This window comes from Anopheles aquasalis, chromosome 2 (assembly GCF_943734665.1).
Source record: "Anopheles aquasalis chromosome 2, idAnoAquaMG_Q_19, whole genome shotgun sequence".
NCBI classification, from domain to species: domain Eukaryota; kingdom Metazoa; phylum Arthropoda; class Insecta; order Diptera; family Culicidae; genus Anopheles; species Anopheles aquasalis.
Genome location: NC_064877.1, coordinates 30,266,091 through 30,285,180, shown reverse-complemented (window position 1 = coordinate 30,285,180; position 19,090 = coordinate 30,266,091). Strand labels below are relative to the sequence as shown.

Here is a 19,090-nt window from a genome sequence, read left to right as displayed (position 1 = left end):
TGAGGATCGGAGTGTGCGAAGGAGGGAACTGGGGCTAATGGGCTTGGTAAGCAGCGATTAGGCGATTAGCACCATGGTCGTCAATTCGGCAACAACGGGCAATCGGGGCACCGGGCAGGTGTGAAGCTGCTTCTGCCATTCACCTCGCACGCAGCCCATTTGTTAGCGCAATATCTTGAGACGCCATGGTGTAAGGTACCGGTGGGGCCATGTTTACTCCATCCGTCACATCGGGCGTCTAGCTCGCGTCAATATTATTGAAAGCTAATGCGCAAAGCAATAAAGCATCCAGGGACCGGCGAACGCGGAGTTGCAAACGATAAACGCAAACAAGGAGGAAGGTTGCCTTCCCCGTCTTCAAGATCGAGAATAGCAAATGGCGCATTTCCCTTTCCCTTCAATTTATCGAATTCCTGCAGATCGTGCGATGGTTTGTCATTTCGCAATGGATGAAAGTAAAAGTCGCGGTCCTCGGAGACAGACAGTTAGATGGTGATAATGTTGGCCACTGGAGTATGAAGTGATTCTGGCACGCCCACCCTGCATGACGATACGGCCAGTTCGATCTTCGATCGATCGATAGGCCACGCGCCACCAGCACTAGGACCTGTGGCCAGATTATTGTAACGCGATTGTTCAAATTTGCTCCAACGACACGGAGCGCTCGCCGAGCGGCCGAGTCTTTCGAAGTTCCCTGACTCGCTATCGAGCGTAAATATTGATTTCGGGCGTACGCGGCGAACGCCATGAACACACCAAACAAGGCGGCCACTCGCGATGGCCATACGATGTTCTGCGTGTCGCACAGCACGGGCGCGTGTGCCATCTTCTAAGATAAGAAACACACTCCAACGGTTCCGGCTCTGTAGCGGAGCTTCCAAAATGGCCGGCTTTCGGGGCTTTGTTTGCCCCAGTACGCCCAGCACGCAGCGATCGGATCATCATCATCCTTCATGATCCGTGATAATGATTCCGAAGCATCGGAAGCGACTGTAAACATGTTTACCGGGGGCGGCATTTGTTGTCTAGCTCACCATCCTGCTGGTCCTTCCACCGAAAAATCGATGCCACGTCACCGTATTGCGACTCTTCGGAAATTCCCAACTGCAACTACGCGTTATGCTGTTTCCGTCCGATTAGTGGCCATTATGCGGCTGCGGTGTCGTTGGAACTCCGATCCTCCGATCCGCGTTGTGGATCTCATTTTAATGAGGTTTCCATTTCGTACCGTAGCAAACACCTCACCGTCCAGGCGTCATTGTCGTGAACTGCAAGAGGATCAGGGGAGGACCAGGGACCATGATTCACCGGCAACACTCTAACGGTGTTGCCAACGGGCAGGTGCTGGCAACAGTTAATCAACCGTGCGATACCGTGCAGCGCATTAAACGATCCGCAAGCAGCGATGGAACAGGAAATCCGAAACCTACTCCAGACTCGACTCGGCTAGACACGCCAGCCAACGGGTAATCCCCGACCAGACCAGACATACCTCTGCATAGTGTCGATGAAAGTGCTAGTCAGTGGCTGTGCGTGTCATCCTCCATTGCGCCATCCAGCGAGCGGCATTGTTTGGTCACATCCGGAAGCAATAATCGCATGAATTATTTTGCGCTTAATTATATTTTATCGCCTGGCGCCACAACGGGGATGTTCGCCCTGGCTATTCCTGCTCGCTCGCATCTTCTTCCAGCGGATGGTCCCATGAACTACGAGCTCACAAATCTTAGTGATCTCGCAGTGCCTTGTTTAAGATGGCGATTCCTTCGCTTCTACTCTATCCATCAGCTGTTCTTGGCATTGCTTCGTACAGCTGAACGACAATGTAGACACCGGTAGTACCGCAGACGTCACTGTTCAATGGTAAAGCAGTCACACTCAGACCGCAAACATCATTTTTCAACAACTCTTTAGTCAATGCACCGCCCAGTGGCACCTGGCACCTGCCACCATGTTGACCTTCACGCTCCGCCGAGTCACGCTGACTGATCAAACTGTTCGTGAACGTGCGACATCCGCACAAGACAAGACTCGCGATCGATCGCGATCGCTTGGAATATCACTGATAGTTTTGGAAACCCCCGCCACATCGAGCCAGCGCGCATGCATTCGATCAATATCAATTCGCTCGCACAGCTCAAGGGGCACATTCCTTGGCTGTCGGCGATCGCGATCGCGTTTTGTGCGCAATTATGTGCCAAACTCTCGAAAGCATTGGAAAACTTTGGGCAAAGGTGCTAGCTAGCTAGCTAGCTAGCGTGCCCTCCAAGCCCTCCGGGCAGCCAAATGCCGTCTTATCAGTGCCAGACGGTGCTTCGTTCTACTGCTGCTGCTGCTGCTGCTGCTGCTGCTGCTCTGTTTACCGTTGAAGTTTACCGTCTTCATCGACCTTCGACCACACCGGCGGGTAGGACGGGTGGCAGAAAAGTGAAGCACCACGTACTGTTAGGGGGTGGTACCGTGGTCGCTGGTCCGCACTGACCCCGACGGAGGCCATCGGCAGTCAGTGGTAGTGGCGCTTTGGCTTCGAATGGAACTGGATTCCGATGACCCTGACTTGATTCCGTTCCGATCGCCACACCGCCGCACACCGATACAGCGAGAAGCCAGAACCAGCAACCAACCAGCATTTCATAAGAGCGCGCGGGCGCGCGCGAAGACGCGTAAAACATGCTCACCGAACCGAGACGACCCTTGGACCGACCGATCAGCTGTTTCCGTTTCGGATCAGTACAGGCTACTCGCGGCGGATTCCGACTCACTGACCAAGCCATTCGGATTCCATACCCAAGTGGAAACATCGCGATGCCGCCCGAGGCGACCAGTTGCTGGGGAATTCCACCTCCAAGGCGTCCGAACGTTGCTTTCTCTCCCTCTCTCACATGCGAGATTGTTTTATTTGGTTTTGAGATGATCTCGAGAGTTCACAGCGTTACTCAGCAGCATTTTGGGGGTTCGTTGAGCGCAACGCGTGCGCTCGATGCGCTCTTTGAGTGTCGAGTGTGTGGTCTCCCGGCCGTTAGGATGCCGTTAGAGATAGGACGGATGTTGTGTTAGAAGTAGTAGCCGGACCCGGACCCGGACCCGGAGCCACGGTAGGGCTTTGTTGTTGTCGCTATCAAACAGTGGCTAAAACGGGTGGGTTTAGCGAAAGGTAAACGCTTGTGAGCACGCACCCCGGCGCAGTACTGTAGATGACCGCATTTGACTATAAGCATTACTTGCAAGTTCTCGTCCCCTCGTCCCCGTTGTTTACCGTTCGGTTAGGGTACAGCCACGGCTGATGCGGTTTCGTCATCTCGTCGTCCGCGATGCAGAGATACTGGCTAATTAAGATGCTCGTGAAACATTCCACACAGTCCGCTACACGAGGGCAGACTAGCCGCTTTGATCAAGAATAGCCCGACCTACGGTTAGGTTTGCATGGATACAAAGTTGAAGAAGCGTCAGACACAACACCGGGCGCCGACAGAATTTTCCGCTACGACTTGCTCGACAAATCACTTATCCGGTTACGAAATGCGACAGCACGGATCAGCCAACCCACGCGCTCACTCGATGATCTCGGACACTCTCGGTAGACAGGATGAACAGCAAGAGTCCTCTAGACGGCTGGCCGGATTCCACAATTCCATCTCGCGTAACCTTCACAACTGTCCCAAAATCGCATGCATATTTAACCCTCGGTTGGGCACCCGGGTACCCGGGTACCCATTTCAAGTTTCAACGAAAAAATGAATGCCTTCCCGTCAATATTTTTTTACGAAACTCCGGATCCCCAGAGAACAACTCATTTCAAGCCGAATTGGCGTTTAAATTGTTTTGATAACTCATATTTAAAGATAATTATGGCCCAATGAAATTAACACCCGCCAGGTGGCACCCGGGTACCCGGGTACCCCATACGTTGGCTATGCACATGGGCTATGTTTATAAACACAAAACAACACTTTTTGTAAAAAAAAAACATTTCCACCGGCCCTCTAATTGTTAATTAATTAAAATGTAACATTTGTGTCTTTTGAATTGTTTATTATTGTTGTTTTATTACATAAAGAATTTAAAAAAACATAGAATATAAAGGGAATCAACCAATGGGAATGGTCTGAACTTGTTTATTTACACTGATCGCAAAACGTTCGATCAACACAATGCTCATTGCAAATTGGAAAATTACAAATTGAGCAAGACTTTCTTGTCTTGCGGCGGTGTTTCGATTCCCCACCAAGGCACATATAACAATCACCGGTTACTTTTTTTCGCCCGGTTGAATCAAGCACTTTTGCCGCTGGCTGACACTGAGATAATTCCGAATCAGGTGTTGGAACAGCATTCGTATGTATTGATTTGCCTAACATACTTTCAATCGCCAGCTTTGTTGAAAAGTTCCTCATTATTTGAGGATTTTTCGATCGTGTCTCAATAATAGAACTACACAGTTCTCTGCCCAATTGGCGATAAATTAGGCGTCGTTCGTGCGTTTTGACCACAGCTTTCTTATTGTTTTCGCAATATACTATGTAGGAGGCAAGAGAAACGATGTCTAAGATATTGAAAAAGAACGCTAACGGCCATCTTTGAGTACATCGCTGTGTAGAATACCTGCCGAGCATTTTATCCATTGTGTCTACACCACCTTTCGACCAATTATAAAATTCTATTATTTCAGGTTTTTTGTTAGTGCCATCACTGATCTTTGCTTCCTGGTGCATTGTGGAAAGCATAACAACAGATTTTCCCTTTTTAGGCACGTAACTGCACATTGTAATTTTGTCCTTGAAGGCAAACACGCTAGAAAATGGCTCTCGATTTTTTTGTGCTATCATGGCTGGTGGAATGTATGGCTTGTTTTTTCGCAATGTGCCGACAATGGTTAGGTTCCAGGACACCAAGAACTCTGCTAACGGCATTGACATAAAAAAATTATCGGCGGTAATGTTTCTACCGGATCCCTTGTAAGCTGCTGCCAAGTCCTTAACCACTCTTTCTCCAACGCCTTTCTCTCGGCCTGCTCTTGATTTTCCAGTGTAAATTTGGCCATTTAGAGGATAAGAGTTTAATGCATCACAAATCCACCAAACTTTTATTCCGTACTTTGCCGGCTTTGATGGAATATATTGTGTCATTTTAGTTCTTCCTCGATATGGAAAGAGCTGCTCGTCGATAGTTAAGTATTCGGAAGGCTTGTAATATTTTGCCAAATTGTTATTTACCATTGTCCAAATATCTCGTATCGGAGCAACTTTATCTTCTTTCATTCGCTCGTCCCGAGTATTGGCATCATCAAATCTAATAAACCGTATTATGTTTCGAAAGCGTTTGCTTCCCATTGCTGCACGGTACAGTGGGTATGAGTATGACTGCCACATGTCGTGGATTGTCGTTGCTTGAATTGTTTGCACCAGATGTTATTAACACTCCTAGGAAGGCATACAATTCATCTATATCAATATTTGTCCACGTAACTGCTTCTTTGTCTTTATTCTGCGAATTATACGCATCATAAGTACGTGCAGCCTTCTTGTTGGTGTGACGAATTATTATATCTGCTATTTCTGGAGTGAAAAATAATTTGAATGTTTCCAAAATAGATAGCAGCTCTGTTTTTTTTGTAGGTCCACTCTTTTGCCGCACAATATTGCGCATTGCCACTTGATGTCCTATTATTGGTGTTTTGTTCCACTTAGTGCCATCCTTGGCAGTCATTTCATTTTCACTTTCATCAATTACATCATCATTTACCTCGTCAAATTCATCTTCATCTTCACTGCCAGAGCCACTGCCGTTTTCATGTTCTAGAAATCGTTTTGAATTGGTTTGAATATGGAAACATTAGACATTATGTATATAAATTAGGATTGAAGATGTTCACGAAAACTATGAAACGAAATTTACCAGAAATGTCACAATCCGATGGTATTTCATTTTGCGGGAAATAGTCATCGTCATCTTCGTTATCCTCAGGCTCAAAATCTTCTGGTTCGATCGAATTTTCAAACTCAACTCTTTGCGAGCGGGTGATTCTAGTAAAACAAATTTCATTTTACATCAGTATCGATCAAAATATATAAGAATGTAAGAACACCACACCTTTTATAGATCGGTAGATCCATATTTTTATCACAACGGAACGGAACAGAATGTGACCACTGTATCAGACGGATTTGCACGACTGACTTTTACTTGACTCTGTGCCAACCCGAGTCAAGGCCCGAGTGTGAGAATCAAGTAACATGCCATAATTGATTAATTTGTTTAGACTAAAACGATTTTGTTGATGTTTTGACTTAAAGCAGTTTTATTATACGATGTAATTAATCCAAAATAAGCATTTCCTTCTCTATCCGATGTCTACGACCTGCTTGGCAAGACCTAGCGATTGGCTAATTATTGCTTTATTATTGTTTTGACTGGCTGTTATTACCATTAAAAGATGCTAATGCCTTTAAAAAGGTTGTGGCGAATCATTTTTGGCCATAAAATCGACAAATGCCGCGATACAATCACTTAGCTATGCTGTGCACATGAGTGGGGTACCCGGGTACCCGGGTGCCCAACGAAGGGGTAAACGCCGGGTGCCCAACCGAGGGTTAATGAGACAGTCTCGCTGTGCTTTCAAAGCATCAAGCACCGCTTCCGATGTCCTTTTCGATGTCTGGACACCGCATTAACAAAGATTCGTGATTCCGCCGACGACTGACCGACCGATAGCTTGGTGGGGAAGGGGGGGAAGTGGATACAACGATGGAAATGAATTAGAACATAACCTACAAACCATGATTATCATGGCCTACCAACATGGTCCTCTCCATACTCGCCGCCATGATGGAAATATCTAATCACTTGCTGTTCTTGTACGAAGCTCGCACTCCGTTCTCGGTAGCCTTCAGTGTCTGGGAAATTAAATATTAATCATTCTCCGTCACCTCATCAAGAGTGAAAGCGAGAGAGAGAGAGGGACACAGTCGGAAGATTCTGGAACACCGTTACAGGGCGATAACATGGCGCCCGGATGATGTAACACCACGCAACGCCTGCTTGATTCGACTTTAGACCTACCCTCGGAGGTCCTCTTTCTACTTCTTGTTCCTTTTTTTTTTTGGGGTGAGTTGGATCGTCACCCCTTTGTCCAGCGCTGTCAAATCACTCGATAACACTATCGCCACTCTTTCTATTCTAATCACGCAAGGTGGCCGGCCCTCGAATAGTTGCCACACTGAAGCCATCGGATCGTCTTTTACGAACCAAGAATGAGGCCAGTGAACGGCGTTTGCAGACTTTGGAGCCCTGGTGGCCTGATGTTGTAATAGACATAAATAACCTCGCCTCTAGAGAGAACGGATTGGTGTATAGTGTTGGCCAATAAAGGGTCCGATCTTAATGTCTGCCACCCTCGAAATGATATGACGTGGCCGCTTGCCACCTCGTCGTCTCCTTGGGTATTGATGCATAATCGATGGCCATTCGATAAAGGATCCTGGCCGGTTACCGGACCGGCCATTTACCGATCAAAGTTACACAAGCCAGACCCACGGGCCGCCGATACGATTGCTAGCTCATAATCACCCAACGTAACCCTCCCGGGGGGGGGGGGGGGGGGGGGGGGACCAGAAATAACCTCTCAGGGAATCGGTGTACTCAATATTGATCCGCAACTTTTGCTTCTTCTCCATTCTGTTCTTTGCAGAACCATCACGCAATGCACCGCACTGGCGCTCCTTAACAACCGGCCGGGAGTTAGCGACAACGACGACGAGAAGAGGTGGACATAATCGCGACGGCGAATCCAAGAAGTGATACACGGAACTTTAAAGATTGGGACAGCGCAAGGTCAACGAAACGGGCGAGTGCACGCGCCCGCCACGGAGCGCCACTGAAGGTGGCATCGAACCCACCTCTCATCCTTCTGCTGGGCCTACCCTCCTTGGAGGACTTGGATGGTGCCGCAGCGGAGTGGAAAGGAAAGGAATAATATTATAAAAAAAAATCACGGTACCCCAAGCCCATCGGCCATCGTCACCGGGCGCACAGTCGGGCACTCGCTCGCTCGCAGTCCCGTGGAAGTCAATCAATTTGCGGTGACAGTGGCCGGCTGGTGGTGGTGGCCGCGACCGAAGCGGCTTCTTCGCGATCACTTTGTGTTGTGGTAGCACCACACAGCACAGGTGGCGGTGGAAAGAGGCTGGTGTCCCGCAACGGGACGGGATCAAAAAAACACAACGCGAGAGCGAGAGATAAAAAGAGAGAGAGAGAGAGAGAGAGAGAGAGAGAGAGAGAGAGAGAGAGAGAGCGAGAGCCAGGAGCCAAGAACCGCGGTAAGAACCGGCCCCGTGAAGCGCCGAAGCTCGCCGTAGTCGCCGTCATCATCATCATCATCATCACGCATACACGAGGCGAGTTCGTGAGCTTCGTGAACACGCACCACACGACCGACGGGACCGAGGACCAACCGACCGGAGACCGACCATCCGACCGACCGGTGGAGAACAAAACTGCTTCGCCTCGGACCCGGTGCGACCAATCGGGCCAAACTCGTCGGTAGACTCGCACGCACGGCGTTCCGCGGAGAGAGAGAGACACACAGCCAGGAGTTGTTGTTGTTGTGGTTGCTGTCGACGGTGGGCCTAACAGTAGCATCCAGCAGCATCCAGCAGCAGCAGCAGCAGCATCATCTCCAATCGCTTCAACGCGGTGGCACAATCGATGCGCGCGGCGGTACCACCAACGGGAACTGCAACAAAACGTCCTCTCGTTCAAAACCGTTCCCTTAGTACCGAGCGCGACGCATCATCATCATCATCATCGTAACCACAACACAACACGGTTGCAGTGCGTTTGAATCGTGAAATCGCAAATAAACCGTGCGTGCAGACGTGTTTAAGTGAAGCATCGATGAAGCTGAAGACGAAGAACGAAACAGTTTCATATCGGTGAGTTCTACACAGCAAGTGATCTACACCTTCACCGGCCACACACTGGACCGAACCGTGCGTGCTAAAAGAAGAAGAGAAAAGGGTCAAGCAGCAGCAGCAGCAGCAGCCAAGCTGGTGACCATATTGACGACCTGTGTCTGTGCGTGTGCGTGATCGTGCAAAACCTAAGCGAGAAAAAGATATTACTTTGATTTATTCGTGCGAAAAACCACTGTCCACGGGTGCAGATTGTTCACGTGGGCCACGCTTTGTGAACGTGGGACCTTTGGATCGCGGCATCTCGGAATAAATTTACTCCGCTCGGTCGCTCGCTCGTTCGCTCGCGCGCCCTGCCAAGTGCCACACAACCAACAAGAGCAGCGGCCAACGCGTACCAGAAGAAGTGGACGCGCAGAACGCGACGCGGCAAGTTCTCGCCAGTGTGTCTGTGTGCGGAAGCGGTTCCGATGGTAGTGACGGTCGTGCCGAGGACTGTTATTCCGGCGGTGACAAGATGTACCGGTGGTGTCTCCGTTTGTTACTACTACGACAACGACTACTACCATCACATCAGCTGCTGCTGCTAGTGGCCGCGTGAACCAGCGTGAACCGCCATGTTGGCCATAGACTGTCTGGTCGGTGGACTGTTGCTCAGCTCGATCGGCGTCAACATCCTGGCGCTCGGGTCGTTCTGGGTAACGCCAAGCCTCCGGACCACCGCCAACCGGTTCGTGATCAATCTGCTGATCGTGAATCTCGTCTGCTGCATCATACTCGGCCCCTCGCTGCTGCTCAATGCGTTCACCTCGCAGACCGGGCAGCCGGCGACACCGTTGCCGGAACCGGAGATGTCGCACGTTCCCCCAACGCACATCTATCTCGTGGAACCGTCGGAGTACGGTGCTACTGCCGGTGACGATACAGCAGCCGGTACACCGACGACGTTGGTGTTCCGGGAGAGTACCGCCATCACCGCCCCGCTAGCCACGGTAGCAAGAACCGTGGCCAACCGAACGCGAATCATCGTCAAGTGTGGCATCAAAAATGGAACGATGGGTAGTGATGATGGCCGGCCGGGGGGCAACAATTGTGATAAACTGACGGAGGGAGTGGAAGGTGAGCCGGATCGACCGGTGGAATCGACCGAGGGAGTGAGGGAGGAAGAAAGTGATGGTCCTTCGATACGGCCGAGTCCGGTCGGCCACGGGGAGGGCGATGGTGAGCTGCACGCGAAACTGACGCTCACTAAAATCCGGTGCTGGGGTCTCGATCTGGTCGTCGCCCTTGGTGCCCTGTCGGTGCTGCTGGTCGTCGGTGATACCTGGTGTGCCATCACGGATCCGTTGCGTTACCATTCGCGCATCTCGGAGCTGAAAGCGTGGACGTTTATCATCGCGACCTGGGTGCTGGGGATAGCGTTCGGTATTGCGTCCGGTTTCCGGGGTGATCAGAAGACGGTGACGCTCTTCAAGAACCGACTGACGGCCGAGGAGGTGGCCGCCATCGAATCTAGTCAATGGGCTCGCAATGCGAGCGGTGGTGGTGGTGGTGGTGGCGGCGGAGGTGCCTGGAGTGATCCGGTGGCCGGCGATGGTTTCATCCACCAGCTCAACATCTCGGAGGATCTCTACAATACGATCTTCTCGTACACGTACTTTGTGATCGTCATTCTGATCCCGTTTGCGCTCGTGTGCGGCATGTACTGGCGCATCTTCTCGGAGGCACGCGAAAGTGGCCAACGGATGCGCCAGAATGGTTCGTCGCCGCTCCTACAGAGTGCCCTCAATCTGGTGTCCTCGCAGAAGCAGGCGGAGAAGCAACAGATGCTGGAACAGCAACAGCAGCACCAACAGCATCAGCCACATCCCCTTCCGAGTATAGCGGAGCGGCCATGCTCGGAGAAGCTTGCCGATGGTGAGGGTCTAACGATGAAGATCGACAAACAGATCCACTACGAGGACGAGACGATCACCATCAGCAGTATACCGCACCACCATCATCGGGATTCGTGCCTGAAACCGTTGCTCCAGCAATCGCCGGCACCGAGTCCAACGCACAAAGCCACGGCCCAGCAGCAGCAGCAGCAGCACCACCACCACCATGAACCGGATCGGCCTGATCGGTCACAGGTGGTGCAGATTGCGACGCCAACGCCGACGGCCGTACTGCCACCGAGTGTGCTCAAGTCACCGCTCAAGCACGATCGAAACCACAACAGTATTCTGATGTCACTTCCGCCACTCGAAAGCTCGACGAGCGGACCCATTCCGACGCATCCACCGGTGGCGATGTCTAACGGATTGGGGAAGGTGCGGCGTAACCACAGTGCCGGGCGGCTCGTTAGCTTTAGCGAAGATCGGCCGGAGTTGGCACCGGCCGGTCTACGGCAGGTGCACTCGACACCCAACTTCCGGAAGTACAGTGCGGGAGAGTTTGAGCAGCAGCTCGGCAATCACCACATCCTGTCGCTGCCGGCCGTCCATGTGCCACCGAAGGCACTCAGCTACATGACGTCGATCCGGCATCGTCTCTCGAACGCTTCTTCGTTGTTCAAGTACCGGGAAGAGTCGCGTGCTGCGCGGATCAGTATTCTGGTGATTATCATGTTCCTGGTGTCCTACCTACCGTACGGTATTCTGGTGCTGATGCAGGGCCATGTGGATCTGATCATCGTTTCGGATCAAGCTCTCTTGGCGATCTTTACTGTGGTGATCGCGAACCTGAGCTCTCCGTTCATCTTCGCCTACCGCAACAAACGTGTCCGGCGTGGTGTCAAGCGGTTGCTGGGTATCGACCGGAAGACGAACGAGCGACTCCAGAAGCTCACCACCAGCAACACACATTTCAACAACCATCCGCAGCAGCAACAGCAGCAGCAGCAGCAACAGTTGCAGCATCAACAACAATTCAGTGGTGACAGTGTTGGCCACGGTAACTACGGGGCCAACCTTGCGCTGGCCACGGCCGACGGTCAGCTGGGACCGGTCGGTGGTGGTGGTGGTGATGGCAACGGTAACACGGTCATCGATTCCTGCCTGCACGAGGTCATCGTGCCGGGCAGCGAGCAGCTGGTGGTGGCGGCGACGGCGCAGAAGCCGCACAAGGTGCGCATCGCCGGCAGTAGCAGCAGCAGTGGCCGCAGCCGAAGCAGAAGCAGCAGCCCTGGCGCCAGCAGAGGGCTGACGCGCAGCGGTAGTTCGTGCAAGTATCTAACGCCAAATCACGCGGCGGCCGTGGCCGTCGCCAACGGGTACATAGTCGAGTTCGAGCGGTATCCCTCCGACGAGCTCAATAGTCTCTGCATACAGAAGAAATCGATACTGAAACGGGTCTGTGATAGTTCGCGTAAGTGGGGCTGCAACTTCGCCACCAACTCCTGCACCAGCAACGACGAGCAGACGGAGGTGTAGCTGTAAAGGGAAACGCTCATCTAGAGCGCTCGGCGCAGCCAGAGTTACGCGTTAGTGTGCAGTGGCCGGAGCTTAGCTAGGTTTAGGAAGAGCATAAGGGACGAATAGTAGCACGGGGCACGGGGATAGGTGCTATAGGTGCCCCGACAGCAAGTAAGGAGCAGCAGGAGCAGCAGAAGCAGAAGCAGCAGCCACCACACCATGTTTGGGCGGGTGCCAAAAGCATTAAGCTTTTTATTTCGTACGGGGAAACGGGAGAAGCACACTCTGCGGAACACAAGTACAATCGCGACAACAACAACAACAACAACGCACACAATGCACTACAGCAGACTGGCGAGTGCGGCGGGGTGTGTTTGTGTCTGTTCGTTAAACGTGCATTAATTAGAAAACAGCTAAAGCTCTCACACCATCTCACGAATTTTTTTTTTTAATTTATTGACCAAATATAGAAAAGATTTTTTTATTTAAACTTACAAACAATACGGACTATTGTTTTTTTGTTTGGTTTTTCTTCTTTTGTTTCGTTTTTCCTTTGTTCTACACTCGACTACAACACAGGACACTGTTACGCACTGTTCTCTACTTCTCCCAGGGGTTCAAGTAATTGCTTCCTCGAGTAATGAGTTTGGTTTCCGGCAAATACATCCTCCACCTCCATCGACCTTCGAAGATTAGTAGCTTTCCGTATTCAGTACTTGGTACATCGACTAGAAAAAAACAATCGCAATGGACGCACAAACATGGATAATCTCATTTACCTTGAAATCCGCCAGCCGGAGCCAGTCGGAGCGAGGACAAGTTCTCGGTACACTTGTATTCACACGCAGCTTGTTTTGACAGCAGCTTGTACGTCCGTAGGCCACAATGAGAGTGCACAATTCACATTCTGCATGAATTAAGTTTGGCGATACAGGCGTGACGTTCTTTTCCCAATTCCAACCATCCCTCCAGAATGAAGGTCACGATCACAATCGCCCTTTGCACAAATGATAACGTGACTGCTGGGCTGCCCAGTGCACCACCATTCATCTAGCAAAGTTTATTTCTATTTCTATTCTGATTTTTTTCCATTTGTCCACCAAATCTAGTCCCGTGTTAGATCACCTTTTGGCGGCAGCAGTAGTCAACATGTGCGCTCCCGTTGTTTCTCCCGCTAACCGGCTTAAAGTTGTTACACTACAGCGCTATCCAAATCCACCTTGTGGAGCCCGCATTCAGAAACGCGCCGTACCTCACGTTGCGATTGTTTCTTGTGGAGGAGAATGGGGGGAATGGAAAAAAAATGAAAAGTCACCACAACAATCACGGTTTTCTTCGCTCATCGTGCACATTAGGCACCACACTGTACTGCACGTGTTGCTCGGTGCGAACTCGGTGGCCGCACACACATAAACCACCGGTGTGTGGCTTCGGCGGTCATACCGGTCGCCACACGTTGTGTGGCCGTAGCCGATGTCGCCACCAGTTCAACATGACACTCGACCACGGTTACCGCTTGTGGCGTGCACTTGCACCTGACTTACCGGTTAATCGCGGTGGTCAACAATTAAGCAGCACTGCCCAGTGTGGCCAGTGTGTATTTGCAACCGAGAAGCGAGGTGCTAATTGAGCCACAATTAAGCCACCGGAATGCACCTCTACAGCTGGAGGCGAGCAGCATTAACATCTGTTCGCTCCCGGTCGCGTCGCAAATGCTACATTGTAGAGCGCTGGTTTCAGCTTTACGGGGCGATTCCTTCTCGATCTCGATCAGACCATCAAGGAAATCAAGAAGACTCTCGAGCCACAGCCACTACTTAGTGTGGAGCGATAAAGGTGGAGCTTATCTTGGTGCCGCTAGCGAGATCAGTACATTTACTCCACCCCATTACTCTAATGAGTGCATGTGCCCACGTATGCGGCTGTGTAATTAGGAGACATTTCTTTTTTTGTTTTGGAATAGCCTACCCATTAGTCTCATAGATTGTCCTTGCTTCCTATTGCACTGTTTCGAAAGGGAACAGGGAGTTTGCTTCGTATAAAACGATACGATACACTGGACCCCGCGATAATGTACAAAACTTTGTCGAAACCGCGAGGACGCGAGGCATAACGTCATTTCGTAAGACTGGACAGGAGGAGGTGGGCCAGGATGGTTCTCTTCCACTGCTGCTGCTGCCACTAATTAATACCATTCTTGCTCGAACAAAGCGGCCGGCAAATGGCTGTTGGGTGATTTCATTTTCACTAATCACGTCGCGCTGCTGCGGGAACAATGCTCAATTGGCAAACGTCAAAAGTACGACACCGAAGCCGCACCCCCAAAAAGCTTGGCTGGACCAACACGGGGGAAAAAAAAGGATCCCCCACCATCGTTGGCCAGCGGTAATTGCATTTCGTTTTACGTCCGTGCACAATGGCCACGGAAAGTAATCAAAAACCACGACTTTGGGATCACAATGGCCCGGGTTAGGAAACGTTTCGCAGGCGCCTAGCTAGTGTGCTTCCGGAAATCGAGGATCCTCACGAGATGCGAGCTCCAGTGGCCATAGCGAACTGGCAAAAATGTGTATCCCGTGCATCGCCCACGAGGCCGCGGACACGAAAACGACGTTTGTTCAATTAAAAAGCAACCACCATCCTGAGGTCCAATGGAGCGTCAGCGTTCTGAGGGGCTCTGCCTCCAGCAAACGAATTCGTCGTTCGTTGCGTCTCGTTTGAGCAAAACAAAAAAAAGGATCCAAAGGACGGGACAGTTTGGTGAATTAGTGGGTGAATCGGAGCGAACAGAGATGTTTACCGGCACCCCTTTACCAGCCACCCACACGCTTTGGCTGTCATTGTAAAGCACTTCGCAGGAGTGTTTCGCCGGGAGAACGATGCGTCCCGGCGACGGTGTGGATCCCGTCGTGGTCGTGGTCCAATCGGTGTCGTTCGGCGCGCCAAAGCGTACGATGCGATACCGTGGGCGTTGATAGCATCGAGGCGATATCCTTTTTGGCTGTGGTTTTCTAGTGCCCGTGCCAGTCGGTGTGAAGGTAACTCGTGCGTAGCATAGTATCCTGATTACTACTGACAGGTCTGACCCGTTCCTACGAGCGTTCGAGCGCTATCTTTAGCCTATTTGTCCCACTGTTTGTTGCCCGCACCCCAGCGGGAAGGGAGCTTAGCTTCCGGAAATCTATTTTTGGAGATTAGAGATCGTGCACAAAGCGGAACAACGACAATCGAATCGATTATCGATTCCGTACCGTTGTAGAGTGTCCCGTGAAGGTGCCCCCGGGGGGGGCGGGATGGCTGTTGGTTGTGGGTTGTCATCTGATGGCAGCTTCTGACCACCATATTATCGTCGCTGCATTAAGGTTGTTGTCAGATCTCCGTACGGTGGTGGACTATTATGTGCGATTGAGGTTATGTCGATCGATGGAACCGCAAAACCGATGGATGGATGCCTGAAATGAAGCTAAACTCTCGAGCTCTCGATTACTTCTACCCACTACTATGACCTTCTACTACCCACCGATCATCAAAAGAGAGAGCATTCGGCGACATATGGCTTGTGTTTCCCCGTGTCCGGTGGCTGCTGCAAATGCAATGGAATGAATTTAAGCGAGGGCAAAAGACATTGGAAGACAGAACGATCCGGTAGATAGAAGAACGAGATGCAGACGAATTAGTGAATTAGCGACGGCAAAGGCGTTGGCGTATTAGTGTATTCTTTTTATTTTTTCGTTTCTTTCACAACTGACTGGTAAAAATGCTTTAATAAACACGGAACTCGAACACTAAACCCCATAAAAAGAACAACCTGTATGTAGCATCCCCTCTCATCCCCCCCTGACACTCAAAGCTAATCAAATCTAAACTATCTACCCGCGAATGTATGACTGTGTGTACTGTGTGTTTTATTGTATGCATATGATGCGAGTGTGTTTGTCTGTGCATTTCAGGGACGAAGAAAAGGTCCTAAAAATCCCTTAGCGATAGTAATCAAAATGGTGCTTATTTGAATCTGTGCTAATCAATGAACTGGCGGTGGCTCACTAGTACTTCTAAACATTTCACCGCACAGTCGTTGTCAGTGAGCCTATACGGAAAAAAAGGAGAGAGACAGAGAAAGAGAGAATGTGGAGGGATGAGACCAAGTCTCTCGAAGCCTTTGAAAACTTTTAAAGTTACCTTGAAACCAACCTAACCAGCCAGTTTACTAGCTGCTCTTCCAGCATTAGCAAACAAAAGCTTTTCGAATCGCTCCCCGCCGCTCCGAAACAACGGACAGGAGGAAAGGATACAATGAATCTGTGGTACTGTCTATAGGATAAAGATGTAGGAAAAAATGTTTGCGGTGAAGGCGATAACAAGCGAGAGGAAGAGAGAGGTTTATTTTTCGATAGATGGACTTTACTTTTAATGCCGATGCGCCCATCTCCCACCAAGCGCTAAGAGTTGATGTTCGGACCTACCGGACCATCGGTTATCGATCGGTGAAGTAAGGAAGGTTGGCAGGCGGTGTTGGTGGTTGAAGGACATGAAGAGATCCTATGGTCGTGGCTCGATCAATCTATTTACTATATTAGTGTACAATTGGTAGGCAATGCGTAGGGCCGTAGATAAGACAGGATGGGAGGTCGCATAGTTCATCATAATTCGGACGAGACGACAATGTGTGTGTGGGTGTGTGTTTGTGTGTAGTTCTAGAGCATTATCGTATCACCGAAGCGCGATATTCTGTATATAAATGTCTAATGAGAGTTTCGTTACGGCTGTCACGCCCAGTCAAGACGGATAGAGATGAATTAGGGCATTAACGGTGATGAAAAGACAATTACTCATTTGTAACCAATCGTGGCAGAACTGTAAAATTCTTGGGCACAAATGTATGCAATCTGTGAGCGCGTAGATCCACTGCACTCTTATCAATTTCAAAACAAGGACACAGTTTAGCAAGGATCCACTCTCACAAATAGTGCACGAAATGAACATGTGTCATATGTTCGACATGCGTTACCGCAGACGATGCCATGGTGGTGGTGAACAGCAGAAGCACTAGACCAGAAGGAACAGGGAAAGCTAATTTTAATATCAACCACCATCGTACGCGGTAGGGCGCAAGGTCCCTCTCCGGTAGGGACGAAAAGAACAAAACTGTAAACAGGAAGCAGGTGAAGAAGACAGAAAAAAACACAAAAACGAAAGAGGAGCGAATCACAAGCCGTTCCATGTGCAAACTCCATGTCAGTCACCACGGAGTGGCGTCACAGCGAATGTCGATAAGCTCGAAGCTCGGATACACCGCCTGCTTACCGAAGTAAGGCTCAGCACACACAAACACACATACACACGGACATGCACACGTACAGGGCCATTGGCGGCACACACGTGGAGCATAGGTAGGCCTAGAACGTGCAAAGCAATGCGCCAGGCCGCATAAGTGCTTACGCGGACGCCGTTTGCAGATGCAACAGCCGTCGACCGCCGTGCGTTGGCCGTCAAGTGGTCCTGCAAGCGGTCGTCTCGCTCGCTGGCTGGCTGGTCGACGGCATTGTTGAACAGGTTTCGAACGAATGCGAGCATGCCACCACCTTGGCTATTTTGCGCGATGTTTCGCGTGAACTAAATACTAGAATGAAGGGCATTACCGGTCGACTCGCACTCAACGCAGTGGTGGCATGCGTGCTCTGGTGGTGGTGGTGGTGGTGATGGTAAAGGGAATGTGTATCTCCGTCGTTAAAAGGCAAAATAACCCGAGAGTCCCTGCAGGGCACCTTTGGCGTGCTGACGGTTACCGGTTGCCGGGCCATGGTTTCATGATTAATCGCTCTGGTAGCGAAAACGCACTTTGATCGCCCATTCACTGCAGGAGTACCACCGCCAGCACCACCATCACGCCACAGACTATGATCCGAGATGCAAAACGATGGCCAGCGTTGCAGGAAGCGATTACAACAAAGCGCCTGTGCGACTGTGTCTCGGATTGTGCATCGCTTACCGTTGCAATCCGTGGCATTGTCGTGCTTCGTTCCTATAACATCGCTACTACTACTACCGCTACTGCTACCACTAGACGCCACTAAGAGGCTTCGGGAGGATTTTTGTTTTTTTTGTTTTATTTCTCTCACAAAATCCCTGCGAAGCCGATATTGCCGACATTGCTCGCTATAGACTTAATATATGTGCGCCGGGTTTATTTATTTATAGACGCACAACGCGCCAGTTCCCCACCCGGACGACCCCGCATCGCATACCACGTTGGATAGGGTGGAGAAGAAATATCTTTAAGGGTATGTTTCTATGGAATGATACATGTATAGCGAATTCGATAAGCGAACACGATAAACCGCGGGTAATGGTAAGTGCGCGTTGGTCAAAGACAAAGAAGAGCGAGCGGTCGTGAGATGCAGCGAAATCTGGACGAATGCAACTGTTGAGTAGTTTTATGCTCGAATGTTAAGAACGATGAAGCAAAGAATTTAAAAGAAAAGAAAAAAACGGAACACAAAAAACACACAAACTAATTGAAGTAATAAAAGAAATCATCAAAATGAAAATGAATGTGTTTGACAGATTTGTTTCCCTCAAGAAAGATAAACATTTTGAAAGAAAGTGAAATGGTTCAAATAGACTATCAACAAAGCGGTGAGTATCGAACAGAAAGTGATTAATCCTCCCTTTGATAAAGTCGATAAGATGATTGATAACATAATTTATCGACGTGTCTCGCTCAATGTCACTCGCTACTCCATGTGGAGCATTGTCACACCGTCAGCAGTCCAGCAGGTGTGCCAG

At 50.2% G+C, this 19,090-nt stretch overlaps 2 protein-coding genes across 2 annotated transcripts in view; both read left to right on the top strand.

Moving 5' to 3' along the window:
• Positions 1 to 7,797, top strand: part of LOC126572996 (uncharacterized) — a 60,507-nt gene extending 52,710 nt beyond the window's left edge. Inside the window, exon 3 of the mRNA XM_050232750.1 lies at positions 7,688 to 7,797. Coding sequence (XP_050088707.1) covers positions 7,688 to 7,797 — 110 coding nt within the window. The remainder of the gene's footprint in view (positions 1 to 7,687) is intronic.
• Positions 7,798 to 8,271: 474 nt separating this feature from the next.
• LOC126573166 (uncharacterized) lies at positions 8,272 to 12,787 on the top strand. The gene has a single exon (XM_050233094.1). It carries the CDS (start codon positions 9,527 to 9,529, stop codon positions 12,320 to 12,322), a length of 2,796 nt encoding a protein of 931 aa, XP_050089051.1. The 5' UTR covers positions 8,272 to 9,526; the 3' UTR covers positions 12,323 to 12,787.
• The last annotated feature ends 6,303 nt before the right edge of the window (positions 12,788 to 19,090 follow it).

Coding starts and splice junctions, on each gene's coding strand:
- LOC126573166 (XM_050233094.1), top strand. CDS start 9,527: ATGTTGGCCATAGACTGTCTGGTCGGTGGACTGTTGCTCAGCTCGATC.